The 17526-nt window shown below is 41.2% G+C and overlaps 5 protein-coding genes across 5 annotated transcripts in view; 1 reads left to right on the top strand and 4 right to left on the bottom strand.

Annotated features, from left to right (window-relative positions):
• LOC124301738 (disintegrin and metalloproteinase domain-containing protein 10-like) overlaps positions 1–17526 on the top strand; it is a 359750-nt gene that overhangs the window by 83509 nt on the left and 258715 nt on the right. The window lies entirely within an intron of this gene.
• LOC124301743 (trypsin-3-like) lies at positions 858–2462 on the bottom strand. Its single transcript, XM_046757120.1, has 2 exons — positions 2287–2462; positions 858–1685 (listed from the first exon to the last, which is right to left on the bottom strand). The coding sequence occupies exons 1-2, from the start codon at positions 2327–2329 to the stop codon at positions 967–969; spliced, it is 762 nt and encodes a 253-aa protein (XP_046613076.1). The 5' UTR covers positions 2330–2462; the 3' UTR covers positions 858–966.
• Positions 3191–4537, bottom strand: LOC124301741 (trypsin-1-like). The gene is made up of 2 exons (XM_046757118.1): positions 4359–4537; positions 3191–4180 (listed from the first exon to the last, which is right to left on the bottom strand). The coding sequence occupies exons 1-2, from the start codon at positions 4399–4401 to the stop codon at positions 3444–3446; spliced, it is 780 nt and encodes a 259-aa protein (XP_046613074.1). The 5' UTR covers positions 4402–4537; the 3' UTR covers positions 3191–3443.
• On the bottom strand, positions 5910–11665 carry LOC124302044 (transmembrane protease serine 9-like). The gene is made up of 6 exons (XM_046757796.1): positions 11554–11665; positions 9830–10567; positions 9577–9643; positions 7649–7774; positions 7062–7174; positions 5910–6753 (listed from the first exon to the last, which is right to left on the bottom strand). The coding sequence occupies exons 1-6, from the start codon at positions 11594–11596 to the stop codon at positions 6017–6019; spliced, it is 1824 nt and encodes a 607-aa protein (XP_046613752.1). The 5' UTR covers positions 11597–11665; the 3' UTR covers positions 5910–6016.
• On the bottom strand, positions 14985–16208 carry LOC124301742 (trypsin-3-like). Its single transcript, XM_046757119.1, has 2 exons — positions 16092–16208; positions 14985–15839 (listed from the first exon to the last, which is right to left on the bottom strand). Exons 1-2 carry the CDS (start codon positions 16132–16134, stop codon positions 15103–15105), a joined length of 780 nt encoding a protein of 259 aa, XP_046613075.1. The 5' UTR covers positions 16135–16208; the 3' UTR covers positions 14985–15102.

Below are 17526 nucleotides of genomic sequence, written 5' to 3'. Positions count from 1 at the left end.
AGGGACTTTACGTCCTTAGTGTAAAATTTTTTGCTCACCCGGTGCCCCGAGCCCAAAAATGTCGCTGAATACCGTAACACCGAACACCTTTTGTATGTGGTGACGGGATTGTGTATGTTTTAAATTTAGGGAATAGTACAACTAACAGATGGTTAAATGACGAACGTTCTCAGTTCACGTTAACACATCCAGCTTTGGGACAGTAGAAGATCAAACGTCCAAACACTCTAATGAATTATCTTTTATCGTTATCGTTATATTTGTGCATAGTGGAAAATCATTTTTATTTATAATCAAGTCTTGAAAATATCGTTACTGTTTGGGGGTCATTGATGAAAGTATGACAGAAGCGAAGAGAACTTTGAATCTCTCTGTAAGTAGCCACAGAATAATCGTATGAGACATATTGCAGAAAATTTGTTATTTGATTCCTCGTATTTCACGAAATAGATGGGTGCTAATCATAACAAACTACACAACCACTGATAGATATTTTCGTTGTTTATAATGCGATAAGCCACTTTGGTTGATGTATAACACCAATTAAATTTTATTGACTAAAAATATACTACGCGGCAGGATCGCCGGGGCTTATCAATAAAGTAGCAAAGCCAGGGGGACAGGGTTCAATTGGGTTCAATTATTCTATCTGAAACTTTGTGTTGGAACGGTAAAACCGACGTGAATTTACAAACCTGCAGAAGCTCCGCACGAAACGCTCGTTCAATTCCTTCACGTCCATCAAAGTATGCCTTTCGTTTCTCCTGAATGTCGTACCTCGAAGTTAGACAGACCAGTATTTGGCTCATTGCTAGGCAGATTTTCGCCGACGCAGGTATGGAAGGAAAAAGCAGGAAAATAGTTAACGTGATTTTAATTGCTTCACGACAAGTGTGTTTCATTTCATTAAGATTCAAAAGAAGGACCCGAAAATGTGAGGACAGTAGAGGATCAGCACCCGGCTCCTTAGACTCCTGATACGCCAGATATCCAGCTGCGGTGAGCTGCGATTTCAGTATAGACACTGGGGAGTCCAGGCTGGGCGCATCCATAGCTCCATGACATGACGCCAGCAAGCCGTCGCTGGATAAGCAGTGGACTGCCTTGGTCTCCACGACAAGTGCCTCGACCGCCTTCGAGGAAAGCGGCGCATATCTGACCAGCAGGAAGTCCTCCCCAAAAGCTATAGGCGCTGCTGCATTCGGCCTTGGAGATGATGGGGATGTTGATGATCTGGAGGTTTGTAGAGAAGCTACCGCCCTCGATTAGTGCACCCCATCCAGTGATGACAGCGCGATCGCCAGCCATAGCCTCTTCGTTTTCGGAGTACATAGAAACCGGCTGGCGCGTTGCGTCCAGGACAAGTGGAGAGCTCATCCGGAGCAGGGAAATGTCGTTGACGTGGAGCCCCCAGTTGTTTGATCCATAGTTCGGGTGGTTCACGACCAGGAGCAGTGTTGTCAGGCTGCCACCACTGGTCGAGGAAACGGATCCAGCCCGGACAAGATACCAGCTTCTGGGGTAAACCATGCAGTGAGCTGCGGTCAGGACCCAGTTTTCGGAGATTATGCTGCCGCCGCAACTGTGGGAGCCGAGGAGAGTTAGGGACACCTGGTAAGGTGCCTCAGACATCACTGCATCCATGCCACCAACGATGCGACTCGTGGGGTTCAGAGGATTTGGAGCTGGAATAAAAACATCCGAGACAAGCGTCAATTGGCGAATTGGCTGCCTCGGGGCGTTTTGTCGCTGGCATTTTCATTAGCTGTGGCTTTTACACAAATACACGTCTACGCAGTTGATTCTATATAGTGATTTGTGACGGTGTTAGTATTGCCTGAAATCGTACACGATATCTAAACAAAGTGCCGTCAAATTAAAGATTTGTGAAATAGTGTTGTTGAAATTAGCGATTAATTTACATTTCGCTCGAAATTCAGAAAAAAGTTCACATAGTCACGAGATTGAAATTCGTAACGTTACCGTAACGAAATATTGTGGCAAAATCACTATTTTCTTATTTTTACAGTGACTTTCAATAAACTACGATTTAAAAATTCGAGAATGTTTTATTTTATCGCAGTTTACTGACTTCCAAACAATTCAATAATCGCGAAATGACGGGTTTTCCGAAGCATAAATCGTTAAAATAATGTCACTAATTTCAACATGATACGTAGTTACGGAGTTTCAATCTCATTATCACCGTCTCAGGCTACTTATCAGTATAAAGAGTAGCTTTCTGTTAAAGTCTGTTTGACACGTGCATAGGTATTGGGTACTCACCAGCACCAGCTACGATGGCGAGCAGAATAACGATCTTGATCATCCTCAGACGACACTGATTTGATCGTGGATTTTTAAGATTGTACCAAAGTTACTGTACTGTAAGGCTACTTTATATGGTCTGGGTACCGAGTTTATCGGGATTAACTATCTCAGACCATGGTTAAATGTAATTGAATATTACTTTGTATGCAGCTTTTGTATGCCTGTGTTGGACAGAACGAGTTACTATCTACGTAATCATTGATAATGCACTGGAAATTGATTGAAGTGTTAAGAACCTCACATTTTTTTATTCAGCAGCCAGGTTATCACACAGATAACTCAACTCACTTGCATTTTCCATCTTCCGTTGGATTAATTGCGCATTAATCATAGTCTCAAGCCTAGAGGTAATTCTCTCAAACGACCCTTGGTATATGTTCTGAAATTATTATTGCTTCAGACGCTTAAGGTACACGCGAGCTAGTTATCTGCAGCAGCGGCAGCAGCGGCTACAAGGATGAGCATAATAATGTGCAAATTTGAGTAAAACCCGAAATTGTTCCAACGTTGACAGTCGTTAGTTGTCGCACCGCATAAATCACGATTAATTAAACCATTACCTCATCAAACGAGATTAATCATGTTTATCAAATGAATCTCATAGCACGTACGTGCAGATGCCACATGGATATAAACCTCCGATAACATTCTAAACAGAATGACAAATCTAGGTAACTATCAAACACTTGACTCGAATGCTTCTTGTCTTGATGTCTTTTACCTACCTATATGGTGAATAAAATCTAGATTGTATGCTCGTTATAAGAGTTTTTACAGTATAAGGGATGATTGATCAGTTGTTTCAGTTCATGGTTCAAGTAGTTGAGAAGTTTCAGGAGACAATGAAGTTCAGGTTTTTAGTAATTGGAGCCTAGTATTTTATTCGATGTCGCTATATCTGTAATTAAATTAAAGTTGGCAATATGCGTAGCAAATATACACAAATGTACGGTCAAGACACTGTTACTCAGGTGGATAAGAATATGAACGGTTCAACAGCTACAAGGATGATCGGATTCGTCAAACATGTATTTATTAATTTAAAATATCGTTAATGAAATCAAGCCCCGCGGTTGCTTGAAGGATAGCCTAGGTGAAATGGAGACTGATTTTTAGACTCCAGAGTTGGTGGAGATCCAGCTGCGGTAGGACGCGACCTCAGTGTATACACCCGGCCATCCAGCGCGGGCGCAACCGTTACCCCAGGAAACGACACCAGCAAGACGTCCGCTGATAGCGAGGGGACCACCAGAGTCACCCTGGCAGGCGTCTTTGCCTCCCTCAGGATACGCGGCACAGATTTGACCGTCGGGAAGTCCTCCCCAGACGCTGTAAGCGCTGTTGCAGTCAGCCTTGGAAATAATGGGGACAGAGACAGTCTGGAGAGTTCTGGAAGCGCTGCCTCCCTCGGTAAGAGTACCCCATCCGGTTATGACAGCGATGGAACCGACGCTGGCTTCCTCGTCAACGGCGTACAGAGAGATGGGCTGACGGGTGGAGTCTAGGGTGAGGGCTGATGCCAGTTGCAGCAGAGCGATGTCGTTGATCGGGATTCCCCATCTGTTTGAGCTGTAGCTTGCGTGGCTCACTACTGAACTGAGTGATGTGCGGGTGCCGCCAATGCTGGAGACGGTGGAACCGGCGCGAACGGTGAACCATCTTCTGGGGTAGACCATGCAGTGAGCAGCGGTCAAGATCCAGGTGTCGGAGATGATGGCACCACCGCAGATGTGCGAGCCGAAGACCTGGAGAGATACCTGGTAGGGTACTTCTTCGATGGCGGCATCCTCACCACCAACGATACGACCAGTCGGGCTTACATTGCCGGTTTGGAACGAAGCATTTACAGCTGGAATGGAGATTACACTGTAAGATTAACAAGTGGAGAATATGCTTTGGCACTTGGTAATGGTGCAGGATTCGTGATTTGAGCAGCGAATATATTCCTCGTAACCAATGTAAGGTATAAAATATATATTTTGTACAAAACTTTATATTCAATACGTGTAAGGATATCAGGCACTCACAGGCAACAGCCACGAGGGCGACCAGAACGACGATCTTAATCATCCTTAGGCTGAAATAATGTACTGGTCGGTTTCGAAAACGTAACTGACGGCTTAATTTTATATTCAGCTGTATTTATACGATTTGGATATAAATTTTGTCGGAACTACGTACAAACTTGTCAGACTGGTCACGATTAAATCGACTCATAAATTTGATATGATAATTGAGAATTCGTGCTTGTCTGCAGGTAGGAATTCAAGTGACAATGTACCGCGTATAATTAGAGGATTTAAAATCTACTAGTGTTCTGACAGTTCATCGATCAGATATGATTAGATCAGAGACTGGGATCATGGTTTTTCGATATTGCAGAGAGATGAGATTAACGTGCCAGTATATTAGGCTCCGACATCAGAAACTTGGAGGCAATTCTCATTTTGGTTGTAGAATCCTGAACATATTTTTCGCTGGAGGTTTATGAAGTAATCACTGTGACATTCGACGTTGTATAATCTCGTAGACATTTATGATTGGGTCGCCATGTCGACAAATTATGGGAGAAGATGTTGCAGCCGATGCTGAATTTATTATACGCCACGTCAGGAGAAAGTAAGAAGAACCGAGCAAGGGTATCCTTGTGGCCCATGTTATACGATTTTATCGTTCGTTTAATGGCTAATGAGTGGGTATCCATGTGTCTGTTCAAATGGCCGGTAAATCCAACCCCGAAGAAACGCTAGTAAATCTCCTTAATCAGCTGGAGTCCCAGGGTAACTCTTCCTTAGGGTCTAACTCATTTTGCTCCGTAAAGCACGACCCAGACAATAATTATCGCAGCTGCTATCCTAGCTGATATGTGCTTCCCCGCAGAGAAAGATCGTGGGAGTAAATTACATTATTTTCCTCTGTTGGATTAGGGACAGAGAAGAGATACGGACAAAAGGTATTTTCAGCTCCTTTTAATCCACGTGACTTTACTAGCTTGCTCGACATCTAACTGATCATTTTCAATGTGTATTACTCGTTTCACACTGAGTATAATATACAGAAACAAATACAGGCGGCCAAGAGCCACCGGCTCATGTGCAGTTAGTGAAATACATAAGATTGGACAGTTGGTTAACTTCGTACTACGATGTACATGAAATGTTTGAGGCGAGAAAATAATAGCTTGATTCAATTACCGCCACGTTGCGGAATAGACTGGTTATACAGAGATCTAGGTCTGGATTAAACTACCCAAGTTAATTTACCGATTTCACGGTGAATTGTTACGGTTTATAATACAATACCATATCTTTTTACACAGTGAATAACTCTGAAAATAGAGATTGAAAATAGAAAAAATTCGGTGCATTTAGACCGAGTTTAAAAAAAATTTCATCCAGGAATCAAAACCTTTGAAGCTTATTTGAGCAGAGACGGTAGAACGAGTTTGTTAAGCCGAGAACATTGAAATGGAGTGGGTTTGTCATTTTCTCGATGTTTGGATCGTTTTGTCGTTCATATTCAGTGAAACTTTATTTGAATTAGTTATATCAATGTGGTCAGAACAGGGAGAAAAGAAATTTACGTTCCAATCGCTGTGTATTTATTCAACATTACAAGGTCATGCCTAAAACTAACGTGTTCACAAACAATTCAGTTTTCGATCACGAAGCTCCAACGTCGATTTTTAGACTCCAGAGGTCTCGGTGATCCAGGTTCGGTAGGTAGCGACCTCGGTATAGACGCCCGGGAATCCGACAGCTCCGCATTGGAATGTCCAGGAAACGATACCTGCTTGGCGTCCATGAACGGCGACGGGGCTACCGGTGTCGCCTTGACAAGCTCCCAGACCACCCTCGTCCCAAGCGGCACATATGTGGTTTTCCTCAATCCCTCCGATACTGGCGTACGCTTCGTTGCAATCATCCTGCGAGATGATGGGCACGGCGATAGCCTGGAGGGTGGCAGAGTAGGCGCCGTGATTGGAGGTCGCTCCCCATCCAGTGACTATGGCGGGGGCACCAATGACTGTTTGTTCGCTCAGGTCGTACAGCGAGATGGCGGCCTGAGTGGAATCGAAGACGATGCTGGTGCTCAGCTGGATGAGGGCGATGTCGTTCACGGGGTGCCAGTAGGCGTTCGAGCCAAAGCTCGGGTGCAGAATGGTTGCTGCAGCCTGGTGGATGGTGCCACCACTGTTGGAAAGCTGGGATCCGGAGCGGACCGTGTACCAGGTCCACGGGAAGGGCATGCATTCGGCGGCGGTAAGGATCCAGGTCTCAGAGATTATGCTACCACCGCACCAGTGGGTCCCCAAAGCGCGAACCGAAACCTGGTAAGGCGTCTCTTCGATGGTCGTCGCCGCTCCACCGACTATGCGATGGGTCGGGTTCACCTCGCGTGTACGGAGCAGAGGAACTGCACCTGATAAACGAGCCAGGAATGAGGCTTGGACTCTGGCCGCCCTGAGTCCAGACCAGAATGTAAGATTACGAAAGAGACCGGACTCCTATTTTCTGTTCACGGAAAAAATGGGCCTAATTTTGGTTACGGAGTTCAGTAGTTCCGAGAACATCAATCGCAGCACCGTGGTAATAACTGCCAAACCCCGTAAGCGAAATTTGGCCCACATTTACAAGACGAGTTCACGTTAGTCTTCTCACTGATTTTACGTCCTGGTCTTACGGGATACTTTGTCAACTTGAAGTTTTAGTTATTGCTTGATTACTTACCGACTGTGGCAGCTGCCAAGGCGAATAAAACAGTAAATTTGATCATTTTCGAGTCGAGTTTACTGTTTGTGTAAATTAGAAGCTTGAAACTGGCCTGATAATCGCTAACGGCTCTTTTTATAGTATTTAGGCATCAAGTTTATCGCGATCAAGGAAGCACGTATTTGATTAAATCCGATCGGTTCGGTGATCTTCAACCTGCCGCAACATTATACTTACGTCCTAGGTACTTGTAGTGGCTTTACGTAACGTGGTTCAGCTTGTGCTCACAATGATATACAGGGCAATTTTCAACGTTAGCTCCACTTGTGCCACCTTTCTCACCATCGACTCGTCACGTGCCAATCGCAAATATGATGATTCATGTGCGAGGAATTGCAATCGCAAAGGCTATCTTAAAATATTTTAGAATCTGCAACGCTAATCAAGACCTGGAAAAACCTGGGTCACTTTTAAAACAAGTCTTCTCCCGAATCGCGGTGCAATTCCCACTGTAATGGAAAATCTTCCGTCAAGTCGGGCTTTGAGAGTTAATACGATAATCTTGGACACAGAATTTGTGCTTTCTTGGTTGAACGGATACGAACCTCGTTCTCTGATTATCGTCTCTGATTATGATTCCCCACGAGTTTGAATCATCCTCCAACTTCAATCCTCTTCTTTTACTTATGTAGGTGAAAGTATCGCTTATTAATGATCCTGGTGTCGGCGGTCTATTAAAATGAAAATCAAATTATTTCAAGTTTTGGCCCGAACGAAAAGGCCCTCTTCGGAGTGACAGAATTTTTTTTATCGACAGCATAAATAAATTTGTATAAAATTCACACGCTTAAAAGTTAATTATAAAATTTCTATTTCAACCTACATTTCTCGACATATATGTATGGCCAATCTGTGTCTAGTCAAGGCTATTTCTCTCTGCGTCCAATATGATGCTTCGTTCGTATGCGTAAGCTCTGAATTTAATTTTTTTATTTATTTGACGAACGTAAATTGCATTGCATGATTTACATAGAATTTTGTAAATCACATTAGATTGATTTTTCTGGGGGGTTTTATATTTATCTAAGTTAAATAGGAAGGACAGATCGTTGCTGATAGTAAAATTTTTATTAAATTTTTTAAGAACTCCAGGAACAGTAGTAATCTACTATTTCTATTTAACTCGGAAAAAACAGCCTTTTGATAATCCTTTTGAAAACTAAATTTAATGTTGTTTATAAAATTCCCTGTAGTGTAAATGCAATGCAGTTTCCATTAAATTAAATAAGTAAAAAAGAGACGTACCACCTGAACTAGATATTAAGTTTTAATCCCAAGTTCAGCTACGAAGATGCGAGGATACCGAAGAATCAAAAAAATAATGAAACATTAAATTCATGAAATGCGTGAAATAGTCCTGAAAAAAATTTCGGTGTAACCATCCGACGTGATATTTAATATCTTAGTAATATCTGTCATAGTTCGTTCAAAACTCAGATCAAACAAAAAAACTTTTCGCTCTCTATTATTTTTATATTTTTCATGAGCTTTTACATAAACGATTTTGACTAGGTTAATTATAACTGATTTAAACCTTCCTTCCTTCACTCCCATCAAGGATACGCTACACTTACACACGTGCGCTTGTTTATCCACTTTCATTTTTAATTACAAAAAGTCTCACTTAAACATGAACTAGAAATTGTTTTCTGAAAAGGGTCTATACAAGTCGTAAACTTGCCTCTGACCGATTCGTATACAAACTCATTAAAATTCTAGAATAATGTGATACGTTTTCGACCTAAAAAGTACTCAGATATAATGTAAAAATATCTTGCTTTCAATTTAGATTTACGATAAAAAGAAAGATATCTCAATTTGCACGATGCATTTTGATTACGAAATATGCATCTACCTGTGTTGTTCTTGGATTTTTATTTCTAATTCCTGTTACATGTCGAGAAATGTACTGAGTCAGAACAAAATTTTTAGAATTCAATTTCAAGTATGAAAATGTTCTACATATTTCTATATATTGTCTGTAAAAATATTCCAGTAACTCTGAAGAGAGCCCTCTCCTGGGGCCAAAGCGACAAAATAATTTGGCTTTGATTTTTATCGAACATGGATACAGCGATTATTCATATCGTCATAGTAACGGTCCAAAAATAAATCGATATTGATTGAGTGATTATGCGATTAAACTCTATTGATTGCTCATTGCACGTACCGATACTATGCTACTAGCAGCACGATAAACAATGCTTCGGATACTTGTTCACCATTATAACGTATTCGTAGAACCCAGACAGGTTTGAAAATTTTTTATTATTATGAGAATTAAGTGTGAAGAACTGAATTTCACCATCCTTCGGTCTGAATTTCAGAAAGAGCGTCTTCTCTTTGACAACAGCTTGAAATCATCATTAATTGGAAAACCCAAAGTTCAAGAATATGAATCCTCGGATTTGCATGAGTGACCTGAAAATATCATGAATTAACACTAAAGTTTAAGACAGTCCATAATTCGAACTGGACATCGGCATCTCCAGATGTCGTTATAGCGCTCGTCGGCTGATGATTACTTTCACTTGAAGATGCTGTGGAAAGTGGAAAGTGAAAAGAAAATGGTGGAATAGCCGCTAGGATAAAGGGGAGGATGAGTTTATCAAACATGTTTTAGTCAATTTACTGTATTGCTTTCGAAATAGTACAAAATCGAGAATGAAATCAAGCCTCGCAATCGGTTGTAAGGTTGGCGAGGTACAGTTGAGAGTCTGCTTCTTAGACTCCAGAGTTCTCACTGATCCAGTCGCGGTAGTAAGCAACCTCGGTGTAAACACCGGGCCATCCAGATCGGGCGCATCCCTTACCCCAGGTAACGATACCCGCCAAAACACCATCGATAGCGAGAGGACCGCCAGAATCACCTGTGCAAGCGTCGTGGCCTCCATCAGAATACCCGGCGCATATTTCGCCGTAAGGAAGTCCTCCCCAAGCTATGTAGGAGGTGTTGCAGTCAGACTTGGAGATGATTGGGAGGGTCACAACCTGGAGCACGGATTGCCAGTAGCCTGATTCATTGAGGGAACCCCATCCACTGATGATGGCCTTAGCACCCTCAACAGCTTCCTCGCCTTGTTCGTACAGAGGAATGATGGCGCGGGTGGAGTCCAGGGTGAGATTGTCGTTCAGATGGATCAGAGCAATGTCGTTGACGGTATATCCATAATCACTGTTTACTGAGAAGTTCTCATGGGTGATGTAAGAGTCAAAGGTGCTCACGCTACCGCCGCTGGAAGCGAGAGATGATCCAGCGCGAATTATATACCAGGCGATATCGTAGACCATGCAGTGAGCAGCGGTCAAGATCCAGTTCTCAGCGATGATGGAACCACCGCATATGCTGGTGCCGTTCACCTCGATAGATACCTGGTAGGGTACTTGCTCGATGGTGGCATTTTCACCTCCTACGATACGGCTGGCGAGGCTAAGCTTATTCAGGAGGGAACTGGGGGCCGCAGCTGAAACACAGATGTCCAGGCTCTCGCAAATTGGCAAACGGTTGTCAGTCGAAGCAATTTTCATTCGGGAATACAGTGGACAGGGGTCAGTTGTAGCATAACAAATATCTCACGCAGTATAGTATAGTACAGTATAGCATAGTAAGTACCCACTATCATTCGAGAGAGACGCGTTATGTTACAACTCTAAGAATTTTAATATCATGAGCACGTTTATCCATGTGTGCAAGTGTGGTGTGACGGGAAATGTCGCATTAGCGCCATCTTGAGTAAGTCAGTCGATGAGTGTCTCTCGAAGGGAACCTATTTCATTGTCACCTAGCTAGCGTCTCACTAAATATTCGTAGTATCATGTGCACAAATATATGAATTGCCAAGTGGCTTCTTCGAATTCTGTTGGGGAAATTTAATTATAGTTAACCTCCACAATTAGTAATTCTGAGGCTATATAATAGCATAACGAAAAACTGACGGCCCAATATTAATATCAATGTATTTCGGCACCTCGATGATACAACGATGTTGAGATAAGCATTCTATTCATTTATTGAGTACTTAAAATATTAATTTATTCATTTTATATTATTCCCCGATACACCATAACGTTATATGTATGTTGTCTTGGTCAATATCACCCGTCATTTATTTTCTTATCCAAATAAATAAATAAATAAATACCAGTAAAGTGCCGAAATTACAAAACTGATTACATATTCTTTCATTTTAAAAACAAATAAGATAACGGTCAACAAAAATCGTTACACAACTGGTCCTTATTACAACTGATTCCGAACTACCCTATGTTCATCGAGGGATCGAAAAGAACTAATGATCAGAGTCACAGGAAGATTTCAAGCTCTCTCACTTGGAAAGTTTTCCTCCCGCGAAGCCCTTCTATGTGGAATTGGGCAATGGGGGATGGGAGATTTTTTATTCTGATTAAAGAATGTTCTCCACAAGATGTTTATGGAGGTTTGCCTACTTACCAGCGGTAGCCACAAGAACGAACAGGATCACAATCTTCATCATCTTCACAATGATACTCTGGTTTCCGAAGTCCAGATGAGAGTTGATTTATTACTGTTGGGTCGTTCGTTTTATGCTATTCAGGCTATAAATTTATCATGATTATCTGAATACTTACAACGCTATCGATAGTGATTAAATATCTTTTTAATTAATCTTAAATAGGCAATTAGAAGACAGGACATTCTGCTGATTTTTAGCCCCACATTCACGTGGAGATTGGATGATCTCAGATTTCATCTGTGATCTAATCGTCGTAGTTGTAATTAGTGATTTTGAAGCACATACTATGCATTCACTGAAGTAACGTCCTTGAATCTTTGTAATTAGCTGAAATCCTCAGGTCCCAAACTCATTCTGCTTCGTCACACACGGACTAGGCGACGAATACGCTGCTACACTACTCTGACTAATGTCGAGCATAACAACTAGTTCGTTTCACACTAGAATCCTGTGTGATGCGAATAGAACTGAAATAAAAATAGTTCACGGGAGCGGTTGCCGCATTGATATAAAAATTGACGGTGGAGTCCTAAACTGACGTGTTCACGTTTCAGTCAGGAAAAAGATTTCGACACTCACACGGTCGAACTACTACTCCTCAAAATCCGGAGATCAGAACTTTACTGGAATTTGGATATGAGCTGCTACAACCAGGAGAGTGGACACAATGCACCTAAACTTGATCATCTTTGATTCGAGTTCATCGTCTGTGTGGATGAACTTATAACTAGGCTCATAACTAGCCTGTTTGTCGTTGACGGCTCTACTTATTCCATTTGAGCGCGAAATTTATCGCGATCACGAAAGCACGTATTCGATTGAATGCAATTGGTTGTGCTATCGTTTACTTGCCGCAGTATTCGAAAAATATACCAAATAGATGATGGCTTGTTGACGTGGATCAGACCGTGCTTTAATCGCAACTAAGTTTAGCCACTATTTACCCAATTCAACTTCTTCCTTGTTTCATGGCGCCATATCTCTTGAATCAGTGAATATATTCAGTGTAAATTTAAAGGATTAGGAGATCCCATCCACATGATCTTGCCTTATAAATTTAATCACAATCCTTCAAGTGGTTCTGGACATAGAAACGGTCAAAATTGACTATAATATAATCTTTTTCGTCTCCGCTCCATTTCCGCATGACAATCGTTTGGGACGTGATTATCTATCGAAATGTGACACAAATCGATTTTAAATTTAACATAAGGCTTCACGCCGTCTAATCTTGACCCCTATTGATTTTGAAGCAACTCGAATTCTTACTTAGGCGGTACAAAATAATGGAGTTTGGCAAGCCAGGTGCTTGAGGCTTCAATATTTACCGTATAATTGCATGGATTTTAAATTTGAAACTTGGCCTTGCGCTGTGGAGATTTTTTTTATTTCGAAATGTATTCGAACCTTCACTCAGGCGGTAAAATGAATGAAACCGTGAGGTACAATGAGTGAATGCACCCAAGGTGCTAACTTGATTCTTGATGACCTAATTAATGATTAACCCTAACTCTTGATCCATGCATCATATAATTGACAGTACAGTGAGCAATATTCTTCAAATAAAATTGTACCACGTTTTAGATGCCACAATAAACATTTAAAATGTAAAAAGAGTCACACAGTACCAAAATCAGTTTACAGTGAACAGGCATGGAGAATTTATTGGTCAACTCTGTCGTGAAATCAGGCAAATATTCCTTTCTTCCGATTGGAATCACTCGTGTACCTTTAATTGCAAAAAAAATTCGGAAGAAATTTTAATAATATTGACGATGACACCAGTCATAGCAACAGTGGTACTAATAAGGCATGAAAATAATCTATCTTTTATTTGCAATAAGAATCACTGTCTAAACTTCAACAGCTTATGGCAGCTTATTGAAGTTAACCAATTAATTTCAACACTCTATTGCATCAAAGGTTAATGTCCAAGCCGTATGAACTGTGTTACGAAAAACATTTTAAATTAGTAGACACAATAACAATTATGCATGTCGGTCGCATGCCTCCCTCATAAGAAAAAAATAAGTATTAGAATGTATTAGTAACTGGTACTATTTTGAATTAACGGTATTCACTCCTACCGTACATCGAACTTGCGATACAACATTTAAAGTAAAAATATAAACTCATTTATGTGAATTCAAATTAACGATTGTCTTACCTGTTAGAAAACAACAAGAGAAATCAATGAGTGAAAATTATTTGCAATTTATGACATTATACGTCACTCGGACCACTTCTCTGAACGACCATCATCGATTTCGATCTTCACCAGGTCTTATTTACTACTAATGAATGTAACTCTTTGAGTTAAGCCAAACGCCACTGCGCGATTCGACTGGCTACGTAGTGGAGGTAACAAACAGGCTATTTTCACGCGCGGACTCTTTTTCCGCGGTTAATATCTCAAATATTTGAAAAAGAAATTTCGATTGTCTATCGTGATTCTTGTAACTAATTTCACGCGCCCTCAAACCATTATACCCAAATTTTTACTCGATCTTAATGTGATACTAGATAAAAAGAATTTCATATTTTTTGAATATTCAATGTGACTGAGAGTATCTCCTACATCCACCCTGAACGACAAAGTGGGATTATTTTAAGTTTTATTACTACCAAATGAAATTATGTTGAACAGAGGTAATAATTAATGGCACATTTTCGAGGCGTTGTGCTTTTACATGAAGTGCTTTAAACTTAGACTTAGACTCAGAACATAAAGTTTCCCAGGTGAAATGAATGCAATTGAGTGAGTTTCTCGGGGGTTTCTTACCGAAAGTGGAGGCCACGAGAATGAGCGTCACTATGAGGTTGACCATTTCCCGATGAAAGCGAGGTTCGTGTTTTTTCTAGAATAAGACTGAATCCTCGCCGTTGTTGTACTGATGAGGTGTCTTCATACCGTCAAAGGATCAGATAAATCGTGACCAATTATATAAATTATAGTCATCATATCTACATAAAACCTTTAAGTAGTACAGGTAAGCTATCAAATATCCTACTCACTTTCATCATATACCCGCCCAAGCTAAATAGGTGAGAGATTCTGCCACGAGACTGGATATCGTGTGGAAGATTCGGAGAATCAAGGCGGCGATTACGAAACCTCGCATGTCGTTGAATAATATAGAGTGGATGGAGTAATCATTAAATTTGTTATAAAACAGTTGTTAATACGAGTATTAAGTTCGGCAGAGAAAATTCATAGTATCTAGAAGGTAGAACTCCTGTCTAAAGTTAGAAGTCAAGGCAATGAGCTTGTCATGGCTGCCTAGACATCTGTAAATGTCGTTTCAGCATCGTTAATTGTAAGAGCATTCCACCGGATTTCTCTTTATATAAGGTTACTCTACTCAGTGTGCATAAGTCTCAAGTGATGTTTAGAATAGAATCTTTAATTGATTCGCATTATTTTGGTTGGTATTACAATGTCGGGAATAAAATCAAGCCTCGCAATCAGACGGAAGATTGGCGAAGTGCAGTTGACAGTCTGCTTCTCAGACTTCAGAGTTCTCGGTGATCCAGTCGCGGTAGGAAGCGACCTCGGTGTAAACACCGGGCCATCCAGATCGGGCGCATCCGTTACCCCAGGAAACGATACCAGCAAGAACTCCATCGATCGCAAGAGGACCGCCAGAGTCACCCTGGCAAGCGTCGAAGCCTCCCTCAGGATACGCGGCACAGATCTGACCGTCTGGAAGTCCTCCCCAGACGCTGTAGGCACTGCTGCAGTCAGACTTAGAGATGATTGGGACGGTGACGATCTGGAGGGTGGTGGAAGTACTGCCTCCCTCAGTGAGGGTACCCCATCCGGTGATGATGGCCTCAGCACCGACAACGACATCTTGGTCCTGTTCGTACAAAGTAATGGCGGCGCGAGTGGAGTCTAAGGTGAGGGCTGATGACAGTTTCATCAGAGCAATGTCGTTAATCGGGATTCCATAGGAGTTTGATGCGTAGTCGGCATGGTTGATGATCGAGGAAACGGAGGTCACGCTACCGCCGCTGGTGGAGTAGGTAGATCCAGCACGGATGGTGAACCAAGAAGCGGAGTAGACCATGCAGTGAGCAGCGGTCAAGATCCAGGTGTCGGAGATGATGGAACCACCGCAGATGTGGGAACCGAGGACTTGGAGAGATACCTGGTAGGGTACTTCTTCGATGCTAACATCCTCACCACCAACGATACGGCCGGTGGGGCTCAACGAGTTAAGGAGGGACCTGGGGGCCGCAGCTAGAACACAGATTTGTTGGCTTTCGTGAAACGGTGGACAATCGTTGATTTGTGGAATTCTCATTTAGTAATATATTTTTTAGAATCGAATATCTTATACACATTCGAAAAAATTAATGATCAGAGGTATCTGAAATTTCCAAGAACTTGCGTTTGTGAAGTTACCTTCAGGTAATGCAGAGCAAAGGCTATTTGGTTCGTAAAAAATGGTAATTATGATTTAAAATTATTCTCCACAAGATGTTTACTCACCAGCGGCAGCCACGAGGGCAAACAGGATCGCAACTTTCATCATCCTCAGAACCGTGCTGAATGCTTTGGTTTCTGAAGTCTAGATGGGAATAGGTTCTTAGCTGCCTGCTGCCTCTTTTTATGATATTGTGGCTACGAATTTATCACGATTATCTAAGTACATATCCGGTGATTGAACCTGATTGAATATCTTTTTTAATTAATCTCGACTAGTTAATTAGAATAAAGGACATTTTGCTGATTATTATCTCCGTATCCGTGCAAAGATTGGCTAGACTCAGATTCCAATTCCATTCTAATCTTTGCTGTCACGATTTCTGGTATTCATTTCGGTCTGGATCTCAACAAGATCTTATTGATTTCCATACGTCCACAGTAACCCACTTGTTCTCTAGGACTGTATTGTCGGACGCGATCAGACGAAAAATTCAGTAACGACTAGGTTCTCACGACTTGGCGCTGCAATTTTACTATCACAAGAATGCAATTGTACATCGACTATATGCGTATCCAGAACGTGCATATCTATTTTTCCGAGTACCATTTCACACATATTTCACATTCCCTAACTTTTATAATATGATTCTATTTCAATTTTGCTTATTACAGAAAGTTACTTCGTGGCATTCGTACACAAATAATTTTTGTAAAAGGAAAATGCATTCAATGTGGATAAATCAAGTACGTAATGCGTATCAAAAGGTGAGTAAAATAATACGTTGTGTCACAAGATACGGATCATGCCGAAAGTCACAGTTGTTTAGATATCATCCATCGGCACGTTTTACATACGATTTTTTTAACAACACCTGTGTAGAAAGTTTGATTTGAAAAGCACCGATGGTGCCACTATCGATGTTTTAAATCAATGTTAAGTAATTTATACCCAGTGAAACAGTGCGTGTAATTGAGTTATTCGAAAGTGCATGTGCATCAAAGAAAGCCATGATGTCGAAAATAGAGGATTTCAGGTGTGTGCTCGAGCTTAAGTTTTTGCCACATTAGTTACCAAGTTTAATAGAATTACTTTCACAGTTTCACCGTGAAACGAGAATCTGATAATCGACATTTTACAGTAGAAAGAGATGTTCGGTAGATTGAGATTCTGACTACATTCTAAGCCATCATATATTGGAAACGAATGATGATATAAAACTTAATTTGTGTTCTGCTATGATGTCGATTAGAAATTTTGAAACAGTGAAATTGTTAGTGTGATCTGCCGTCTTGTTTTTATCGTCTTTGTTTTTTATACCGGATGTTCAATGGCCAAAGAGTGAATACCGTGCATTTCCTGAGATGAGTACTGAATGCCGTTAACAAAGTAACTAAGGTAAATTTCTTCAATGAGTCGAAGTCTTCAGGGTTTTAACTTACTTTATAAATATTCTAAATAATATCCTAACTGATATCCATCGTGGCATTAGTTTATTCT

The sequence above is a fragment of the Neodiprion virginianus genome, chromosome 4, assembly GCF_021901495.1.
Source record: "Neodiprion virginianus isolate iyNeoVirg1 chromosome 4, iyNeoVirg1.1, whole genome shotgun sequence".
In the NCBI taxonomy this organism is placed as follows: Eukaryota; Metazoa; Arthropoda; class Insecta; order Hymenoptera; family Diprionidae; genus Neodiprion; species Neodiprion virginianus.
Note: the sequence above shows the minus strand (reverse complement) of the source record. Positions and strands in the feature narration are given on the sequence as shown.

Coding starts and splice junctions, on each gene's coding strand:
- LOC124301743 (XM_046757120.1), bottom strand. CDS start 2,329: ATGATCAAGATCGTTATTCTGCTCGCCATCGTAGCTGGTGCTG. Junction 1,686..2,286: donor CGCCATCGTAGCTGGTGCTG/GTGAGTACCCAA, acceptor TTTTTATTCCAG/CTCCAAATCCTCTGAACCCC.
- LOC124301741 (XM_046757118.1), bottom strand. CDS start 4,401: ATGATTAAGATCGTCGTTCTGGTCGCCCTCGTGGCTGTTGCCT. Junction 4,181..4,358: donor CGCCCTCGTGGCTGTTGCCT/GTGAGTGCCTGA, acceptor TCTCCATTCCAG/CTGTAAATGCTTCGTTCCAA.
- LOC124302044 (XM_046757796.1), bottom strand. CDS start 11,596: ATGATGAAGATTGTGATCCTGTTCGTTCTTGTGGCTACCGCTG. Junction 9,644..9,829: donor CAGTGAGAACTCTGGAGTCT/AAGAAGCAGACT, acceptor CACTTTCCACAG/CATCTTCAAGTGAAAGTAAT. Junction 7,175..7,648: donor GACGATAATCAGAGAACGAG/GTTCGTATCCGT, acceptor TACTATAAAAAG/AGCCGTTAGCGATTATCAGG.
- LOC124301742 (XM_046757119.1), bottom strand. CDS start 16,134: ATGATGAAAGTTGCGATCCTGTTTGCCCTCGTGGCTGCCGCTG. Junction 15,840..16,091: donor TGCCCTCGTGGCTGCCGCTG/GTGAGTAAACAT, acceptor TCTGTGTTCTAG/CTGCGGCCCCCAGGTCCCTC.